This window comes from Opisthocomus hoazin, chromosome 1 (genome assembly GCF_030867145.1).
Source record: "Opisthocomus hoazin isolate bOpiHoa1 chromosome 1, bOpiHoa1.hap1, whole genome shotgun sequence".
NCBI classification, from domain to species: domain Eukaryota; kingdom Metazoa; phylum Chordata; class Aves; order Opisthocomiformes; family Opisthocomidae; genus Opisthocomus; species Opisthocomus hoazin.
The window spans coordinates 69,871,975-69,891,427 of record NC_134414.1 but is presented as its reverse complement, the minus strand read 5'-3'; the positions used below and the strand labels follow the sequence as shown (position 1 = coordinate 69,891,427).

Sequence of the window (19,453 nt, the reverse complement as noted above, 5' to 3'; positions counted from 1 at the left end):
TTTTTCTTTAATCATGATCTAAAATTTGATGAACTGTGAATGTTAACTATTTGTACAAGCCTGAAAGTAAGTACTAAGTGTTAAAATCTAGATCTTAGTAAAAAAACAAAAAATCCCTTTTTGTCCAGGAGCAAGTCCTTTTGTGTCAAACAAAACATCTATTACTCAGATATGACCATAATAATTGTAATGGAGTAAGGGTTTGGGGGCTTTATGTTCCTTGTGGAAGGATAGATGCTGAATGTTCATCTATTTTTAGAGTGAATTAAAATAGCCCAATGATCAGTTTGACTGACAGCTTTTCGTAGCTAAACTACTCTTTTCCTCATACTTTCTGTGATAATGGAGAATAATACAGTTTTCCTAAAGTTTAGCATACTTATACAAATGTATAAAGGCAAGGTCAATATTTTCTTAAGGAAGAAAGCTTGCTATGAGTAGGTAATGAGGCAAAAGGTTTCAGTGGTTGCGGTCCTTTCTCTAATCATGTTTTGGGGATTGTTTCAAATCTTAGGTGCAAAAGGTGATGTGGGCTTTCCAGGATCCCCAGGAAGTCCGGGGATCCCAGGTCTGAAAGGAGAACCAGGGTATGCTGGTCCGCCAGGCCCTAAGGGCAGCCAAGGTCTTCCTGGACTACCGGGAAGTGCGATTGAGGGCCCTAAAGGAGACAGAGGACCCCAAGGCCAACCTGGCCTTCCAGGTAATTCTTTATCTTTTTAGTATTAATGTACTGCTGTTAATCAAAGCTCACTTAAATAATCAATCATATAATCAATATTGCATATCCTTATTTATCATCTTCTCGGAGATCAGGGAAAAGCTCCCTTTCGTAGGCAGTTTGGTGTTAGTCCTAGAACAGGCTGATTTTATGTCCTCAGGCAGTTGGTTTTGTCCAGAAGTCTTTCTGACGTTGAGGGATTTGCCTCCCATTTCCATGTGTCTCCCTCTGGACTTTATTTACTGTTTCGAGGCAGCCATGGCTTATGACTTATGTTCCTGTGTCCTCGAGTGTTACTGTACTTAAAAATGGCCTTACCTTGGCAGTGGCCCTGTGCTGGAGGTTAAGAAGAAGAGTAGAGCAGAGCTGCAATACGTCTCTAGCACGTTCATATCTGAGAACATGCCATCTGTTTCTTCTGCACATACAGAAAACTATCCGCTCTTTTCCATCAGCCACAGGCTGATGTGTTACAGGTGTCCATTCAGATGAGGAGTCATACAGACTTCCCTGCAACAGATGCTCCTGCTTATCTTCTTGAAATCTTGTTGCGATAATTACTTTTGTTCTGCCCATCTGTAGATTTAGCCAGCTCGTCCTCTGTCAGGTACTGCTCTGAACAAATTTAGCCACTAAATACTCTCTTCTGGTTTGTAGGTTTACCGGGTCCAACAGGGCCACCAGGAACCCCCGGTCTAAAAGGAGCCAAAGGAGAGCAGGGGAGCAATGGCTGGCCTGGGACTCCTGGAGGTCCAGGGGTCAAAGGTGATCCAGGTTTCCAGGGACTACCAGTGAGTTACTATCAGTACACTCCAGATTTGCTGAAAGCTGGTTCTTGTAATTAATGGATATATTAATCATACTTGATTCTCGTTCAAAATAATGATACTTTATACTCAGAGTGCCTTTGGACTCACTGCTGATGATGTCAAGTCAGCTTGAAAACATTTCAGTTCTCTCCTTTTAAGGGCTGTCTATGAATAAGCTAAGAATAAGTGAGCTAATGAACTTATTAGAAATTTATAGATAGTGGTAACATACAACACTCAGAATATAATTTACGGTGTATTAACAGGACAGGATGGCTGCAGCACATCCATAAATCCCGCAAATGCATTAGTAGTTAATTTTAAAGGTTGCATATTTCACGATAAATTGCCTTCTGAAAATACCTGAACTGTTTGGGTTTGTTATGAAACCTTTCATATAAAGTGCACTTTCAGTACTGTCAGTGATGAAATATAGCTGCTGATTTAGAAATACAAACAGGCAATGCTATTAATACATTGTTGTCATATATTATGAATGTTTCCTGATCTAAAACAGTCCCTTTTCTGTGTGTTAGGGAGAGTGAAGTGGAATAGGACAGTCACCCAGAATAGTTGGTCTTCTATACTCTTTCTCTGAGTGTCTACTGCCTTTTTCCGCATGGAAAAATACACTCTATATTTTAAGTCTTCATTTCCTCTTTCCTACTAAGAAAATAATAAGAATAAAATTTATGATAGAAGGAGTAAGAAAGTAGGTAGGTATGACTCAGCAATTCCTAGTGTACAGAAGGAAGGAAGACTCAGGAATAAGTTCTGAATGTGAAAAGTAAGATAGTGATAGTGAACTTAAAAGGTCCGCATTGTTCTTGATAACGCAGAGATCTACTGCATCCTTTTCTGCATCCAGGAATCACTTCACAGAGACAGTAAGGATTTGCTTCAGTGTTCTGACACTGGAACTTGGCTATATCTTTTTCACTTTGAGATCATATCATATATCATATCAGCCTGGAAGGTAGTAAATTTGAAAATAACATTCCAGTGTATTTTCCCCTAGTTTAAGAATTTGCAATACTTCTGCAGAGAGCTAAATTTCTGTACTACAGGAAATTCTAAAGGTCTTCACAGGTTTCTGTTCCAGTTGAAGACTGTTTTTCAAGAATGGGAGATGCCAAAGAAAATGTTTTACTGTCCTTGAGCCACAATGCTTAGTGTTGGGTTGTTAACTCGGTGTGAAATGCTCCAGTGAGTTATTTCAATATTAAATTTCCTCTGGTGATACATACTATGATGGGTTTCTAATGTCTTTATCCTTCCCAGTATGACAGGCTTCTGCCCTGATTATAGCTCACTTGCTCATACAGGTCTCCAGGTACATGGGAACCTGTATCAGAAAGGAGATTTTGTTACAACATGGGTGACACAGCCTGCCCAAAAACCCTATCCAAAAAACATGAATGCAGAGATGAGACCGTGAAATACAAATCCCATGGATTTATCTGTGCATTGTAATGTTGAAATGAGAACAGAAACATTTTCATCTTTTTCACAAACTGAAATAGTTTTGTTTTGTTTGGAACAGGTCCAAAACATAATGTTGTTTGCTAAGCTATATCTGATGGGGGAAAAAAGAGAAAGTTTACGAATCTGCATACTGTTGTGGAAAAAATATTTTGATGGAAAGCTTCCAATAAACTAATCATATAAAGCATTCCATTTTACAATTAGAACCTAAAATGTTATTTAAAAAAACCCTTTTGATGAGATTGTCTGCCTGTTGACTGTCTTCTGAATGAATGTTAGCCCTCCTGTTCAGTGCTACAGAAGTTCACACATTATGACACAAAAAGAGGGCCATTTCTTTAAACAATCCTGCATACTCTGCGACTGAAGGAAACCAGGGAACCTTACTTCATTAATACCTCCCTTACCACTCCGAGGGTAGCATTTCTTTTGTGCAACTTTGGAAGTCTCACTGTTCACATCCATTTTTGAGCTAGTCATCTCTTCTCCCTTTATAGTCAATGGAAAGAATTAGCCATATATATAAATATAAACATCTAACTTACATCAAATGAAGAATCACTCCTGTGTTTGTCTATTCTATTGCTCTCTGAATATCATGAGATGAATTCTACCATTGGTATTATTTTTCACTGAGTACTCACTTCACATTTCCAACGGGATCTCTCTCTGATCGGGAATTTAATTCACAAAGGGATTTTGTTTCTTTCCTCCACCCGTGTTCCGCTTGTTGTTACATAGGAGACTATCACTGCCTTAGTGCTCCAGACCGGAGTTAGGAATTAGCCAGGGAGAAACTCTAAACTATACTTACAAGCTTTTTGCAGGTGATCTGCAACAGACCAAGAAGAAAGGAAGTTGGCAGTCGCTTAAATGACTGTTTACAGTGTCTTTTGAAATCTGGGCTTGGCTTTCCTTGAAGTGAGGCTACGATAAGCTTGTTACCATTCATTTCAGAGGAGCAGTTTATAATAGTGAAGACAGAAGGAGGAGTTCACATTGTGTTTGAAGTCCTTGAGTCCTCAAGTATTTTAGCCCTATTGAAAAGTAAAAATCTTCAGAGGATTATAAATTGTTGAGCACAGTTAATTTCATTCCACATGTGAATGTAGAGGTTTTCAAGTCTGCTGTGGTTTAGAATTACCCCATTTAATTATCTAACTAGCAAGCACCTGCTGGGGCTGCACTGAAATTAGTATTTGCTGATATTTGTGCTTACTGGTGTTTTTCATAACAGTATTGTCTAAGGTTGAAGACCTTTTTATTAGCTATATTGTTAGTGAGACCTTATTCTGATCTAGTATCTTTGTAATGCAAAAAATAGTTTAGTAAGAACAGTGTCATGCTTGTTCCATTAAGAGAAGCTTCTCATCATAACCATTCCTTAAACTTAACAGCTTTTCTCTCCTATTAATTTTTTTACAGGTTTCCGAAAATACACAGCCCATTTGAGAGTCATATCGTAATAGTGTAGGATAACTATACTTCATATTTTCTTTTATACAGGGTAGTCCTGGTTTACCAGGAGATATTGGTCCAAAGGGTGATCTGGGACCTCCAGGAGTTCCAGGCGTTCCAGGTGAGAAGAAAATTTACCATATTCCTAAAAAGTATGCGAAGAAGTCTCTTTCATATCCTTCCTCTCTCAAAAAAGATGCTCAAAGAATGTTGACTCTGTGTTACAAATTGCTGAAACAGGACATTAAAAGCTGCATCAAAAAGCATACAAGAACATTGAGATTTTTCTCAAGGTTTTTTGCCTTTTTGCCTGTTGTCTTGTTTTGAAAATTTTAAGCATGCACTTGCTTTAAAAGGTGAGTGTAAAATCCATTGTTTAGATATTACCAGTCAAGAATCTTCAAGATTTTCTTGAGAACTAGAAAGGCAAATGCTATAACTGTATTTGAGGAAACATGGGCTCGATATATCTCCATTGTTGACTAAATTGCTATTGCTGTCGCCATCATATACAGGAAAATGCTGCTTGTATAAAAAATGCAGTTATTAATAGAAAAAAAAATAATTCTTATGATTTAGAGAACAATATTAATAATTAAAGTAAGAGAAATTTGTTTTCAGTCATAATTTCTTTGGTGACTTAGTGTATTTGTTTGTATCTTGTTCTTGAAAACAGTTAAAAAGTACTTGTGCAAATGAAGTCATGACCGTTATGTGATCATGGGGTTGTATACAATTATTCTGCACAAATCTTCCAAATCAAGAAATGACTGAATTTTTGTGTAAATATTTCCTTTGACTTCAGGTCCAAAAGGAACTCCTGGCTTCCCAGGCCTTAAAGGTGAACGAGGTGACCAAGGTCTTCCTGGATCTAAAGGTACAATATAAAGACTTGCTTTTTTTCCAACATGTTATTGTTAAGATGATTATTTGTGACTAGTCAATGGATAACTCCCTCCCCCTTATATTCTGTGTAAAAAGTTAGAATATGAAACCAAATTTCATGGTATCAGCATCTGAATGGTCAGACTAGATTTAATGATTGGGTAGAGAGTGAGTTTTATGTCCTGCTCTGAAAAATCAGTACAGAGGTTTTGTCATTATTAGAATCTTTAAATGGTATCCTAGAACCAGAGAATCATACAGTGGTTTGGGTTGCAAGGGACCTTCAAAGATCATCTAGTCCAACCCAGCTGCCATGACCAGGGACACCTTCCACTAGACCAGGTTGCTCAAAGCCCCATCCAACCTGGCCTTGAACACTGCCAGGGCGGGGGCAGCCACAGCTTCTCTGGGCAGCCTGTGCCAGTGCCTCACCACCCTCATTGTAAAAAAATGAAAAAAAAAAAAAATTTCTTCCATAAGTCATATCTAAACTACCCTCTTTCTTTTTAAAATTGTTGCCTCTTGTCCTGTCACTCCAGACCTGATAAAAAGTCTTTGTCCATCTTTCTTATAATCCCCCTTTATGTATTGAAATGCCGCAGTAAGCTCTCCCTGGAGCCTTCTCCAGGCTGAACAGCCCCAGCTCTCTCAGCCTTTCCTGACAGCCCTCAAGTCATTTTTGTGGCACTCCTCTGGACCCACTCCAACATGTCCATGTCTTTCCTGTGCTGAGGGCTCCAGAGCTGGACACAGGACTCCAGGTGGGGTCTCACCAGAGTGGAGCAGAGTAGCAAAATCACCTCCCTCGACCTGCTAGCCGTGCTTCTTTTGACGCAGCCCAGGATAATGGTTGGCTTTCTGGGCTGCAAGCGCACGTTGCTGGCTCTTGTCCAATTTTTCATCTGCCTGTATGCCTAAGTCCTTCTCCTCAGGACTGCTCTCAATCCATTCTCCACCCAGCCTGTATTTGTGCCTGGGATTGCCCCGACCCATATGCAGGACTCTGCACTTGGCCTTGTTGAGCTTCATGATGTTCGTACTGGCCCACTGCTCAAGCGTGTCCAGGTCCATCTGGATGGTATCCCTTTCCTGTAGCATGTTGACTACACCACTCAGCTTGGTGTCATCCACAAGGATGCTGAGGGAGCTCCATGCAACCTAAGGTCTGGATAGCTATTCCAGTCCTTGGGAGGTCTATTTGGGTGAAGATGTCAGCACAGACAGGCTGTAGTGCTTCTGTTTGGGTTTCAGCCACAGCCTTGCAGTTGCGTTGGTGGACACCATTTTCTTTCAGCAGCTCACAGTCTCCTTAGAGCTCTTAGAAAAAGAGTCCACTTAAAAAATGGTAGTTCTTTTAAAAGATGTCATCATTCTAATTCCCTGGAGACCTCAAGCTTCTGGGTAGGCTTGCACAGCCATCAGTTAGTTGGCTGTGACTATCGGGGCTGCAGCCTAAGCCTGCTGGTGAGCAGAGGAGGCAGCAGCCTGATAACTAGCAGAGTGTGCAGCTCTTCTGAGCAAACTGCTGCGCAAACTGCTAGTGCCACCCCTAACAGATACCACTCCCTGTATGAGCACCCTGGTCGCAGTGCTTCTGGTCAGAGCCACATCTATGGGCCTGCATTGCCCTGTCTGGTGGGTGATGGGAATGTAGGAGGTAGTAATGTGGTTTTCAGCAGCAGCATGTGCAGCTAGTTGGGTGTTACCAGAGGCTTGTCAGTGGCAGAGGCCCAGCCCAGGCTGTTTCCTGCATTGTGCTTCGAACCCTGTTGTCCTACCCTCAGTCAACTTCAGGTTTGGCTTCTTAACAGGTATGACCCTACTCAATGCACATAGAAAGTCTTGGACACATTGATATCTTGTAGCTGTAGGCTCTGTCTATTCTCTTGCTCTGTCTAGTCTCTTGACTACATAAATGGCAGTGCAAGGTAACATTGTTTTCTCACTTTTTTATTGTGCAATACTAAATACTTGCCGATTTCCTCTGTTAACTTTGTCAGGTTTACAAGGCCTACCAGGCCCACCGGGTCCTTTTCAGCTTGTTAAAGGGGATCCTGGCTTACCTGGCCCTGTAGGACCAGTTGGTCTCAAAGGATTCCCAGGACTTCCAGGTCCCAAAGGACAGCAAGGTGAGTTTCTAACTTGCTAGTAGAAAAGCGTTTTAAATAATGCAAAAATAGACCAATAGTAGGCTAGACACTAGAAGATTTTTGGTATAATATCCAGCTTTTTGTAAGCCACTTAAATTGTGTCAGCAATGAGGAAGAGAGTCCTTCTTTTTGAAGCTCATCCGAAGGAATCCCAGAAACAGACTGCTTCCTAGTGATTTTTTTGTAGGCTCTCACTGTGCAGTTGTCACATCAGTATCTGATATCAGCAGTAAGCAGAATGACTTGCAACACACTGCTCATCCCTTCCTCAGAACGTATTTGTTAGAGTCTTTAGTGTTGAATTCAAACTTCATTACTGCGTGTCTCTGGAAGAAGACAAGCATGAGGAAAAACACCTTGATTTTGGAGTGGAACGTGCTTCCTGAGGAAACTTGATCCATAGTCCTAGATTTCATCTCTTAGTCCAGACACTGTAATTTTTGTAAAGGAAAGGTGAGCTGCAAAAGCTAAACACATTAGGGAATAAGAGAAGGGAGCAAAAGGTAAGACAAATGAAATGCTGGCACAAGGACGCATGTCCTTCAGAATGACAGGACGTGGAGAGTGGGAGCTCAGAGGTGTTCTTAAGCTATTAAGATTCTTAGGGAAAGCTTTGTTGCTGATTGTTTTATGAGAAGATGATGGGGAATTATGGTGGAATGTAACGAATATATTCTTTCTATTTAATGTAATAGTTACGGAAGTTTGCTCTTGGAGGTGGGGTTATAACTCTGCAACTGCTGTCCATTAGGAAATAGCTATGAAACAATGTCAGTGACTGAACAGGGCATGGGTTTGCTTGTATGGCATCTGTCACTGTTCTCTAGCAGTCAATTCAATACGTGAACACGGTATTGCTTTTTGAGTGGTAAGGAAAAGGATAGTTGTGACAGCTTCTGCTGTGTCACAGAAATGTTGGTATGGTGCTGATGGTGTTAACTTCTCTTTGCAAAGTAAGAGCTACTGAGTTTATGTAGGACTCAGAGGATCACTAGAAGTCAATAAAGCGAAGACATAATATATGTCTGAAAACCTGTTTGGGAAGAAGCCAGGAGAATACTGATTTTGCCACTGCTCATGACCCGGTTTTTATGGTCTGTTTTTGATTGGTCGTATGATAAGCAGAGAGGGAAGAGATTGCTGCCCTTCCTTGTCACATTCCAGGTGAATACTAGTTATTTTAGCAGCACACCCTCGTCTTACTTCTCTGTTCTTCTCTACAATAGTTACTTTGCCTGCAGTAACCCACATATGTGCTCTAGATATTCAAATGTACGCACTGAATCTGCAGGAGTTTAGTTTATGCTGAGGTGTACCTGTGCTGAATGTGTTAAAAGCCAAAAAGTCGGAACTAACATGAAGTAATATCCAGTAATAACTATTCCTTGTTTTTCAACAGGGGTGACAGGACCTTCGGGTGTGCCTGGACCACCTGGTAGTCCAGGGTTTGATGGTAAACCTGGGCAAAAAGGAGAAGTTGGTCCTTATGGTCCCCCAGGTAAGCCCATGAGTTCTTCAAAGACTTGGTTCCTTCATAGAAAAGTAACATAGGAGATTAGGTGTGAATGTATCTAATTTCACTTCTTTAGTTACGGAGGCGGAGTACTGCTGTCTGTAGAGATAAAAGGACACTCTCTGTATTGTAGGCCCCAGAGGATTCCCTGGTCCACCTGGCCCTGAAGGTTTGCCTGGGGCTATGGGCCCACCAGGTGCACCATCTGTTGCTCATGGCTTCCTTGTTACCAGACACAGTCAAACCACTGAAGAACCATCATGTCCATTTGGAACAAGGCTGATTTACCATGGCTACTCCTTGCTTTATGTACAAGGCAATGAAAGAGCACATGGGCAAGATCTGGGTAAGTAGCGACCAAATTAGAATTCCATTAGAATTCATTACAAACCAAGCGTTTCTTTCATTTGCAGAAAAGCATTGAACAAACCTGTGTAATTATTCTTGGCTAGCTGATGCTTTATTACACCTTCTAGGTTGGTAAAAATAATGGTTTGGTGTGTAGCGGAAACAGTGTCAGTTTATTTAAGACAGTCTTCATCAAAGCCTTTGACATGGTCATCCACAGTATCTTTGTAGTCAAATTACTGAGACAGGGGCTGGCTAAGTAGATGATAAAGTGAGTGGAAAATTGGTGGGTCTATCAGGCTCGGAGGGATGTGATCAGGTGTGCAAAGTCTGAGTGGTGGTTGCTGATTAATGATGTCCCTCAGGAGTTAGTACTGGGCCAATACTGTTTAATGAATTAATTAATAACTTGGGTGATGGGCTAGAGTGCACTCTCAACAAGCTTGTGGATAATGCCAGGTTGGGCGGAACAGTGGATTCCCTAGTGGACACAGCTGCCATTCAGAGGGACCTGGCCAAGCTGGAGAAAAGGGCTGAGAAGAACCTCAAGAAGTTCAGTAAAGGCAAATGCAAAGGGGTACACCTAGAATGGAATAATCTCGTGCAACAGAACAGACTGGGGACTGACTGCTGTTTCCAGTAGCAGCAGTACTAGAAAGCTGCTTTGCAGAAACGGACCTGGGAGTCCTGGTGAGCAGCACTGAACAGGAGTTAGCAACGTGCCCTTGCAACAGCTACTCCATTCCCCACTGCCCAGCCTACTGGGCTCTATTGACAAAAGTGCAACCAGCACGTGGAGAGAAGTGACTCTTCCCCTCCATTTGGCAGTTGTGAGACCACATCTGGCATGTTGTGCCCAGACCTGGGGCTTCTAGAACAAGGAAGACGTTGATATACCACGGTGAATACAACAGCTAGCTACTAAGATGCCTAGTGGGGTCTGGACAATCTGATGGAACTGGGTTTGCTCAACCTTAACAGAAATTTAGGGGGAGACCTTAGCTGCTGTCTACAGCTGTCTGCAGGGAGGGTAGAGAAGACAGAGCTGAACTCTTCTCAGAGGGGCTCAGTGACAGAAGAAGCAATGGACACGAGTATGAGATATGTTCCAGTGAAACATCAAAAAAATCTTTTTTAACATGCTGATGCTCAGACACTGGAATGGGACCCCAGAGAGGTTGAATCTCTGTCTTTGGAGAGGCTCAAAACTTTACTGGCTATGGACTCAAGCAACCTGATCTAACTGACAGAGGGTTAAGCTAAATGACCTCTAGAGGTCAATTCCAACCTAAGTTATTCCACAATTCTACAGGCAAGACTGGGCTACCCCTTGCCTTGCCCTGGCAAGGAACTTCCTTCCTTGTGGAGCTAAGGGAATTCACTTCCTCTGAGACAACTGGGCCCTCCAGCGCAAGTGTCGTCTGCTTTCTAGCTGCTTCTGGAAATATTTGTTTGGCAGTTGGCAATGGTTTAACAAAAATGGGTTAGCAAGTAACCTTTCACTTAACATTTCAGGCACGGCAGGGAGCTGTCTTCGTAAATTTAGTACCATGCCTTTCTTATTCTGCAATATCAACAACGTATGTAACTTTGCATCGAGGAATGACTATTCCTACTGGCTGTCCACTCCTGAACCCATGCCAATGAGTATGGCTCCTATCACTGGTGATAGTATCAGACCATTCATCAGCAGGTACAGTTTCAGTTCCACTGTGTTTGTAAAATGAAGAAGGCTGTGAAAAGTGTATATGATACTTTATTTTTTTGGAAAAGGCTTTTAATCTGTATATTTTTATTTCTTGCCTTTAAATTTAACGTTAGAGTTCCTTTGATGAAATGTTTCAAAGTATGCATGTTTTCAGTTTAGACTTTGATCAAAAGTAAAACTGTTTCGGGGGAAACCCAAACAAATGAGTAGTCTATTTTGAGTCTAATTGGAATGAAAAGATTTACTTTGAAATGATGTTTTGCAAAAGCTATATGTACTTTCAAGGAGAAAAAGTTTTGGATTTATTCACAGTACTTGTCCAAAACAGTTCTTTTTTTGACTAGCCATAGCTAGAAGTTTTTTAGGGCTCAGTTTCCTTTTGTTTGAAAATGGCAGCAGTATCTATCATACAGTAGACTGCCAGGCCTCTTCCATTGTTTTGGACATGCTGCTTGAATACAGCCATTATTGTCTGAATTAAAGGATATAGTTGCGAAATCAATCATCTGTATTTTAATAATTCCAGATTCTCAGCTAGCATAATGTGTGGCACTTCTACCAGACTTAACTGTTCTGTATCAGTCCAACACGTTGAACTTTTTGGTCCATTTTAAATTTTAAGGCCACTAGCAAAAACTATCCTGGCATAAAATGCCCAGTGCTGAAGGCAGAGGGGTGAGCAAGAGTGTGGTCAACTGTACCACTGTTGTTAGATAAGAATCTGACAAGGGAATATCCAGTTTAGAATGTAATTGTTAACCATTAGATATAGGCATTACTGTGATGCCTGTTGTTTTTTCTAATCTGTATCAACTCTTGCTGATCCCTTTTGCTGCCATAGAAAGTGAATGGGAGTGGACATTGCTGTTATTGTTTTCTGGGATCTGGATATACCATCCAAGAGAAAGGACAATTCAGATCATAAGTGGGCTGTAGTCTTGACATCTTGGTGTGTTCAAAAAACTGTTTGTCTTTACTGCAAAACTTTTTATGTTTATTTTGCATAAAATAATCCATCTTGTATGTGCAGTTGTACTCTGTACTCCATTTTTCGTTTAGTGCCATAGAAATTTGTATGCCTTGAAAATGAGCAGGCAGATGGAGGGAAAGATTCTCAAGAGAGAGTTTAGTTTTTGTTGGTCTTACTTTTTTGGTTGTTCATTGGAAGTGAATGGAAGGGGCTTGAGTTTCAGAAAAATTCAAATGACAGACCTCAGAAATTCATGTTCCTTTTATGCTATCCCTGATCAAGCAGCCAAAATAGCCTTTAACAATCATTTTTTAAACTCTTGCTCAAGGAGGTACCCAGCAACATTTTGCCTTTTCTTATGCATATGGAGTAGCTTTTGCACCATGAAAATGTTTGTGTATATGTGTGCCTGTGTGTGTATATGGGTTTTTCTCCTTTTAGCCCTAGCAGAGAGTGAGATGATTGTAATACACATTTTTTAAACCAGCAAGGAATCTGAGAAGACTGTTCTTCCAATTTATTTTATTAGCTGAGGCTTTTAAACCAACAATTTTCCCTGACCAAAAGCTGAAAAGGTGTAGAAGCGTTGCTTGCTGCTGTGGGTCATGGGACTTCTTTTCATGTAAGGCCTTCCACTGAAATGCCAGAAATCTCTTGAAGCAAAGCAGAGCTCCAAGAATAGAGGCAGCTTTAGATTCTTCTTTTAACTTACACTTTCATTGATGTGTTTCTTAAAATAACTGTCTTGCTTCTGCACTAAAGATGAAGGCAGTGGGTATGAGAGCAGTCTTCAAAAGTCAGAAATAGAAGGTTTTCATTCTGCATTCCTTTGCTTCTGTGCGTTTTCCAGAATCCACCTTAATCCGTTTTGCACTTGATTCTTTTACCGCTCTGATAATAGGAATCAGACTGTTTAGTTCGAAGTATCTGTTTTGTATCATTTTCATCATTGCGAACTGCAGTGACCAATTTAGGAGCTGTACAAGAAAAAATGGATTGTATCTACCAAATTACGTATTACCAGCTCCCATATTAAAATTTCCAGCCCAACACATATTTTTTATGATTATCCTGCAAAGGCACGATTGGTCATTGGATTCTTCAGCAGCCTAGCAGTTCTGAGACACAATGAATTTATCTGAAGTGAGAGAACTGGTGCTGCATAGCTTTCTGAAGAGTTGCTTTCAAGTTCATTGTTCAAGTTGCTTTGGTAGAAATCTCTTACTGGAGATAAAGACCACAAAAGTAAATAAAAGCCATGTTCAAGGAAAACACATGGGGAAGAGTCTGCATTAGATCAGATTAGCAATGATTACCTTTATAAGACATTTTCCAGAGAGACGCTTTCTCTCTGGAAGTCACTCAAGGCTATGTTTAGGATGATGAATTGCTGTTACTTGTCTGTGATCACAGCAGACCACCTTTAAGTGATACTTACTGAGTTACAGTGCTTGGCTATTTGCCTCTCATGTTCATGACATTGAGCACTTTTAGAAACTGCAGTACCAATGGGACTAGAAAAAGACAAATAACATTTAAATATTCAGATAAGAAGTCTCTCGTTCTTTGCTCATAGGAAGGCTAATAGGAAGAAGACTTAGTAGTTAAGCTGTCCCCAAGTAAATGAGGAAAAAAAAAGTACCGGTTGGTTGTTTTTTGAAATGAAACATTTTGATTTTCCTTTGCTTTTGAAGATGACAACATTTTCTAATTCAAGATTCATTAAAGAAGGTAACTTCTGAAAAAAGAAGCAGTAATCCTCAAGTGCATGTAGCTCATTCATGTCTTGGTCTTTCCAGATGCTCTGTATGTGAAGCTCCTGCTATGGTAATAGCTGTTCACAGCCAAACAATTCAAATACCACCCTGTCCTGAAGGCTGGAGTTCCCTTTGGATCGGTTACTCCTTTGTCATGGTAAGTGCACCGGGGCATACTGCCAGCTAGGAAAAGCATTTGTTTCAGGCCTTTGATCTGCACTCCTGCTCTGGGAAAGTTAATGTCTGACTATGTCACTTCAGGTCTTAGGAGGACATTACACCTCTGTGCTTTCTCGTGACTTTAAAAAGATTCTGGCTAATTACTAAACGAGAGAAATGCAATAGCAGTTAGTTGTTCACTTTTGGGGAAATGCACACAACTTGCTCTCTTGTTTGCAGCTCCAGCACAGGATCCAAGTGCTGAATAAATGAGGAAATAAGCATAATTTTCCATTGTCCTTCTACATCTATGTTGCAGCAGCTTCCTAGAGTGGTAGCATATCGGTGCCTGTCCTCTTCCCATTTTTAATGACGAATAAGCCTTTGGTTTTCAAAGGGTGTTTTTGACCGTATGTCCTTCAGCTGTATCTATACTAGTAAAATAAATAAGGCCAAGGAGTGGCCTGGAAGAGCCGCTCCGCAGTGCTCCGTAGTGGTCAGTTGTTAGCGTGCTTCCTGTCATGCTTACAGCCTAGATCAACAGCCACTCTCCCAGGCCAGGTCTGGGCATGGTCTGAGGAACAGCAAGGATCTAGAGCTGTTAGCACTCGGCAGTGGGAGAGAGGCCCACTGTGATGTGGGGCAGGAATTGTGTTAAGCTATTCAGATATAAACCACACCAGTCTGTACGCCTTCTGGGCCGGAGAGCTGGCCCTGGCCTGGTGCTAGCATAGAGATAGCTTAGGTCCTACTGTCCGTCCTGAAGGATTTCTGTGCATACAGCTGTCCTGAAGTGGATGTTGCTGGTATGTTGTGCTGCCTCTAAGTGAGAGAACCCAGTGCAACCTCTGGAGCCCTTCAGCTTCACCTGCTTACTCCTCACTGAGCTGAGGAACAAAACGGCAGACAGACACAACAGAGGACAAGGCGAGGCATGTGAAGAAATACCTGTGCAAGGGAGTTAATAGGTGTTGTAGCGGAAGAGGTAGAGAGTCCCTCTCTGACTGATGCTTTTGCATTTTTCTAGCACACCAGTGCTGGTGCGGAGGGCTCTGGCCAGGCCCTGGCGTCTCCTGGTTCCTGCCTAGAGGAGTTTCGCAGCGCTCCCTTCATTGAATGCCATGGCCGGGGCACCTGCAATTATTATGCAAATGCTTACAGCTTCTGGCTTGCCACTATAGAGAGGAATGAGATGTTCAAGTAAGTTCATGATTTATTTATCAGTATTTCAGACTTAGTCGAGCCTTGTTACTGAATAAGAGAAGTATTGTTTGAATATAATACATGGTTCAAGTATTGGCTGTGCCCCAGCCTGGTTAGTATATACAGTTAATGATTTTCATAACAAAAAGAAAAAAATCTTAATAGCTTTTGGGGGAATTAATGAATGTATCTTCCGTTACTGTTTGCAATGTGTCATTTGTACCTGGTATTTTGCTTTTCAGAGTAATCTAACAATGTTTGCATTTCCACTATGTTTGATTGTATTCACTGAGTCGTAACTGGGATAGGCTGACGTACTGATTGAAATTAAGTTAGAATATAACATTCCGCCTAGTGGATGTTAACACATAATAGAACCACTTGAAATTAGTGCAGGTGTTGAACTAAGTGAGCTGAACAATTATTTACCTTTCCCTAATGTTGGAGGAAGTATGTCTAAATAAAATGCAGCTGACGGCAGAGGCCTTGGGCGTTTCTTCAGTCCTGCAGAGGTTCTAATTTCAGGAATTAAGTGGTAGTAGGCTTTGTTCTGGTCTCCTGCACATGAGTCTTTTTCAACACAGTCTGATTTGTTCCGTATGTATTTTATTAATACGTAAGCATATAGACCAGTTCCCAGGTCTGCATAGCTTACCTGCTTAGCAGACATTCCTCTGGAGTGCAGGCAAGCATCCTCTTCCACTGCAGTCCAGGCTGCTGCTCCCGGTACCCTTCCTCTGGTACCCTTTATCTCTTCCTGTCTGCTAGATCTGTGGATGCTCCCTAGCCTGTCTCGGTCAAACGAAGCAGGTTGTTTAGCCAGTTTTGACTGTTTGTCTGTGAGATACCTGTCAACTGAGTAGGTAGGAAAACTGAGCACTGGGACTGACTGGCGCTGGGGCTGTGATAATCTCATCAATCAGAAAAGTGACTGCTGAAGGAGCCCATTTGCCAACACTGGGGTAAGCAGTGCCTCCCTAGGAAGGAGGAAAGCTGGTCAGAGGAAAATTTAGAGGACTACAGTTGTTTGTATTCATGGAGTCCTACTCAGAGACCTTCAACTTCATACCCTTTTCTGGCTACAAACTGTATCTCAAATTAGTAAAATAACCCCAGATCAGGGGACCTGTCCTACTGTCGTAATTCACAAATACTTATCAGTTTCCTGTAAACTCATAATCCTTTTTAAAGAAAAGCTTTAAATGTAAGCACACTTTTGTCTGAAAATGCTTTATTTCCGGTTGCTAGGAGTAACTCCTTGTGATAGGTTAGAGGCTAAAGATTTTGGTTTGTCTTTCTATATGACATCACATAATTTCCTTTGCTGGCTTTTCATTTTTCTGTAAAGTCACAAGAATTAGCAGAAACTCATGAACAGTCAAATGTCATCAGTCTCTTTGCCTAATTTTTTTTTTTTACTACCCAAATTACAGCATGTTTTCAAGCTGCTGATTAAACAAGTAGTGTCTTCTGGTTAAGAAAACATTCAGCCTTGTGACAGAATTGAATTCTGACGTGACTGGAAGTGGACGATGTTTAAAACTAATCCTGTGACAGTTTGTGACCAAACTTGAAAGTGAATATACATTGGAGGACGTAGGGAACCTGCTTGATTCAGCATAGCTTAAAGAGGCACTGGGCTGCGTGCGAAGTTTGTGTTGTCAGTTATAAATCTGAAAACTGACTGTATCACCAGTTGTTGATGAGTCTTTTCATTTATTTATTTTTAATAGGAAACCGACTCCCTCCACTTTGAAAGCCGGGGATCTGCGCTCAAATGTTAGCCGTTGTCAAGTCTGTATGAGAAAAACATAATGACTTTTGAATTTCAACTAATTTCACACAATATGGTGCTATTCGTTTAACAGCAATGAAGCCTAGACATATATCATATGTACCTCATTGTTGTCCAATATGAAAACAGTAAAGTGCCTTTTAGGAACTTGCATAACTAACACACACTGCTTTACTGGCCCTGTCCTTGCTGAAGAAGAAGAGAGACAACAAAGATAAGCTTCAAATGTTGACATGCCAAGTGGCACTTTTGATCAAAATATATGTATTTTTATATAAATGTAATGCACTGAAAGAATAAAAAGTCAGCATTTATCCAGAAAAAATGCAAAGGTGCTAGGAGGTATGCAGTTCTGCCTTATACTGTTTGACCCTCTTTTCTCATTCTTGTATTATATATTTAGATTCATTTTTCTTCCCCAGATAAGTTTGTTGTTACCGTGATCTAGGCGTCTCAAAATCCCAGACTCTTGGGTATGTACTTATTGTTCCTGTACAAAGCAATACTAATGTAAAAAAAGAGTTTTGGGATTACAGACTGTGGTTAAGCAACATGTGACCATCTTTTCACAACATAGAGTGCCATCCTGCAAGCCTTTGCTTCTGTTTGTAGTCTTTAGTGCTGTTGGTTTGAAGGGGACTACATCTGGAAGAGATCGCCAAGTTGGTTTCCCAGATAGGCGAGTGCATGTTTCTGCTATGTTGGTACTATGCAGCTTCTTTATGCAGTAGAACAAACTTTCCTGTGGAATAAAGAATGATCCAGCAATGGTCAAGAAAAAATATATGTATAAATATTTTAGTAATTTATAATAGATATCAACCATTGGGCAAATCAAGCTCTGAGTTCATCATTTCAAAAAGAAGCTTACAAAACTTTTCTTCTTTTCAGTGTCATGAATTAGATGTTAAATGCCAAAATATGATGTGAAATGTTCATTTTACACAGGCCATTTCAATGCTGAAGTTGCAGAGACTGAACCCAGGTTAATAGCTATTTGTGTTTATTATAGTAAATCCTGCTTTGAGCTTATAGTCTTTATTCTGTATTTAATATTTTTCAGGGTTTTAAACACTACTCACACACTGAATGACTTGATTTTGAAAAGTATAAGGCCTTAATTTTGTTAATATTGTGCCAAAAAAAATTCTTCAAAGTGGCCTCAGAAATATTTCTACAGAGTTTCTATGCAATGATACCGTTGTTTGAGCACATCCGTGTCCAAAAGTGTTTTATAGACTATTACCGTGCAAATACCAAAAAGATTTTTGCAAATGCCAAGGCCTTTGTGTAATTTCTTACATGTGTATTTCTTAAAAATTCAAGTTTGTAATAAAACTATTTGTGTAAAAAAACAGAAGAAAAGAAAAAGTTTTTACTAATTTGTTATTAGCATTCATTTACAGCAATGAACTAATTTTTAATAAGCCACCAATAAATGCACAAGCTTGATGCAATCCTAGATTATTTTTGTTTTGCACATCTTTCAGATGTACAAAGCATCTTCAAAGGGGGAAACAGGACACTGTGCTGACGCCTCTGTGGTTGCTCTGTGAGAGCCGGTACCGACAGACAAAACATGGGTAATGCATTGGTTGCTGAAATCTGCTTGATGCAAACGTGTTACAGAAGTCTGCTAACTTAATCTTAGCTCACGGGAAGCAGTCACGTTGTACACATTTTTCACTCTTCCCTTGAATTTTTCATGCACAAATCAGAACTGAGTTATACAGGATAAAAATTAAAATATCTCATATAGTTTTGCAAGGTGAATCTTGGCTGCGGTTGTCTGGAGAGGAAATGGGCTGTGGTATCTTTTTCCTCGGCAAAAGCACGTAATTTGTTTTGGTGTTCCAAATATGTGAAGAGGCTGCTGCTGTTGCTGTTCTGAGCTCCCTTTCACTTCAAATCCTTGAGGACGTTGGCTCACCAAACGACTGAGGGCCCCTGCGTGGAAACTGGCCGTTTCCTTTAGCTCCCATGGAAGTTCTGACAGATGATCATTTTATTTATAAATGACCAGCCCTCACAAAAGCCCCTTACCAGCCTATAAAATACAAGAGCCTGGACATGTCTAATCAGCCTGATGCGGGGCTTTCCGAAGGGCCGCTTGCCATTCAGAAGAAGGGGAGAAGACTGTAGGGTGATGCCTACATTCATTCAGTAGGCTAGGGTAGGGTGATGCCTACAGACGTTCTAGTAGTAGAGAAGGCACTCAGCCTTCTCTGGCTCAGAGGATCCACGCTGCTGCTCAGACTGCTTGGCTGCACGCTACGGCTTGCCTGCTGGTCAGCTGGGGGTTGCGTTTGCTTGGTGGGGATTGTCGCAGAACTGCCAGACAGCTGAATTTGTAATGTCCTGTGTGTATGTATAAACCAAATCTGTGCATAAGCGTCCAATTCCTTTTGCTAGTGAAGAGACTACTGGCTGCAGCTGGGGGTGTACCAACCTGTGTTTCCTCAACCAGGAGAATTTTGGAAATGAGGTCCTGCTTT

At 40.9% G+C, this 19,453-nt stretch overlaps 1 protein-coding gene across 2 annotated transcripts in view; it reads left to right on the top strand.

The window, feature by feature from the left end:
- The window catches only part of COL4A1 (collagen type IV alpha 1 chain), a 129,904-nt gene extending 111,489 nt beyond the window's left edge, over window positions 1-18,415 (top strand). For both annotated transcript variants that reach the window (XM_075424729.1, XM_075424739.1), the window contains 11 exons: window positions 515-700; window positions 1,376-1,509; window positions 4,519-4,591; window positions 5,276-5,347; window positions 7,356-7,484; window positions 8,905-9,003; window positions 9,152-9,364; window positions 10,882-11,059; window positions 13,844-13,958; window positions 14,988-15,160; window positions 16,897-18,415. In XM_075424729.1, coding sequence (XP_075280844.1) covers window positions 515-700; window positions 1,376-1,509; window positions 4,519-4,591; window positions 5,276-5,347; window positions 7,356-7,484; window positions 8,905-9,003; window positions 9,152-9,364; window positions 10,882-11,059; window positions 13,844-13,958; window positions 14,988-15,160; window positions 16,897-16,978 — 1,454 coding nt within the window. In that variant the 3' untranslated portion in view covers window positions 16,979-18,415. The remainder of the gene's footprint in view (window positions 1-514; window positions 701-1,375; window positions 1,510-4,518; window positions 4,592-5,275; window positions 5,348-7,355; window positions 7,485-8,904; window positions 9,004-9,151; window positions 9,365-10,881; window positions 11,060-13,843; window positions 13,959-14,987; window positions 15,161-16,896) is intronic.
- Window positions 18,416-19,453: the final 1,038 nt, after the last annotated feature.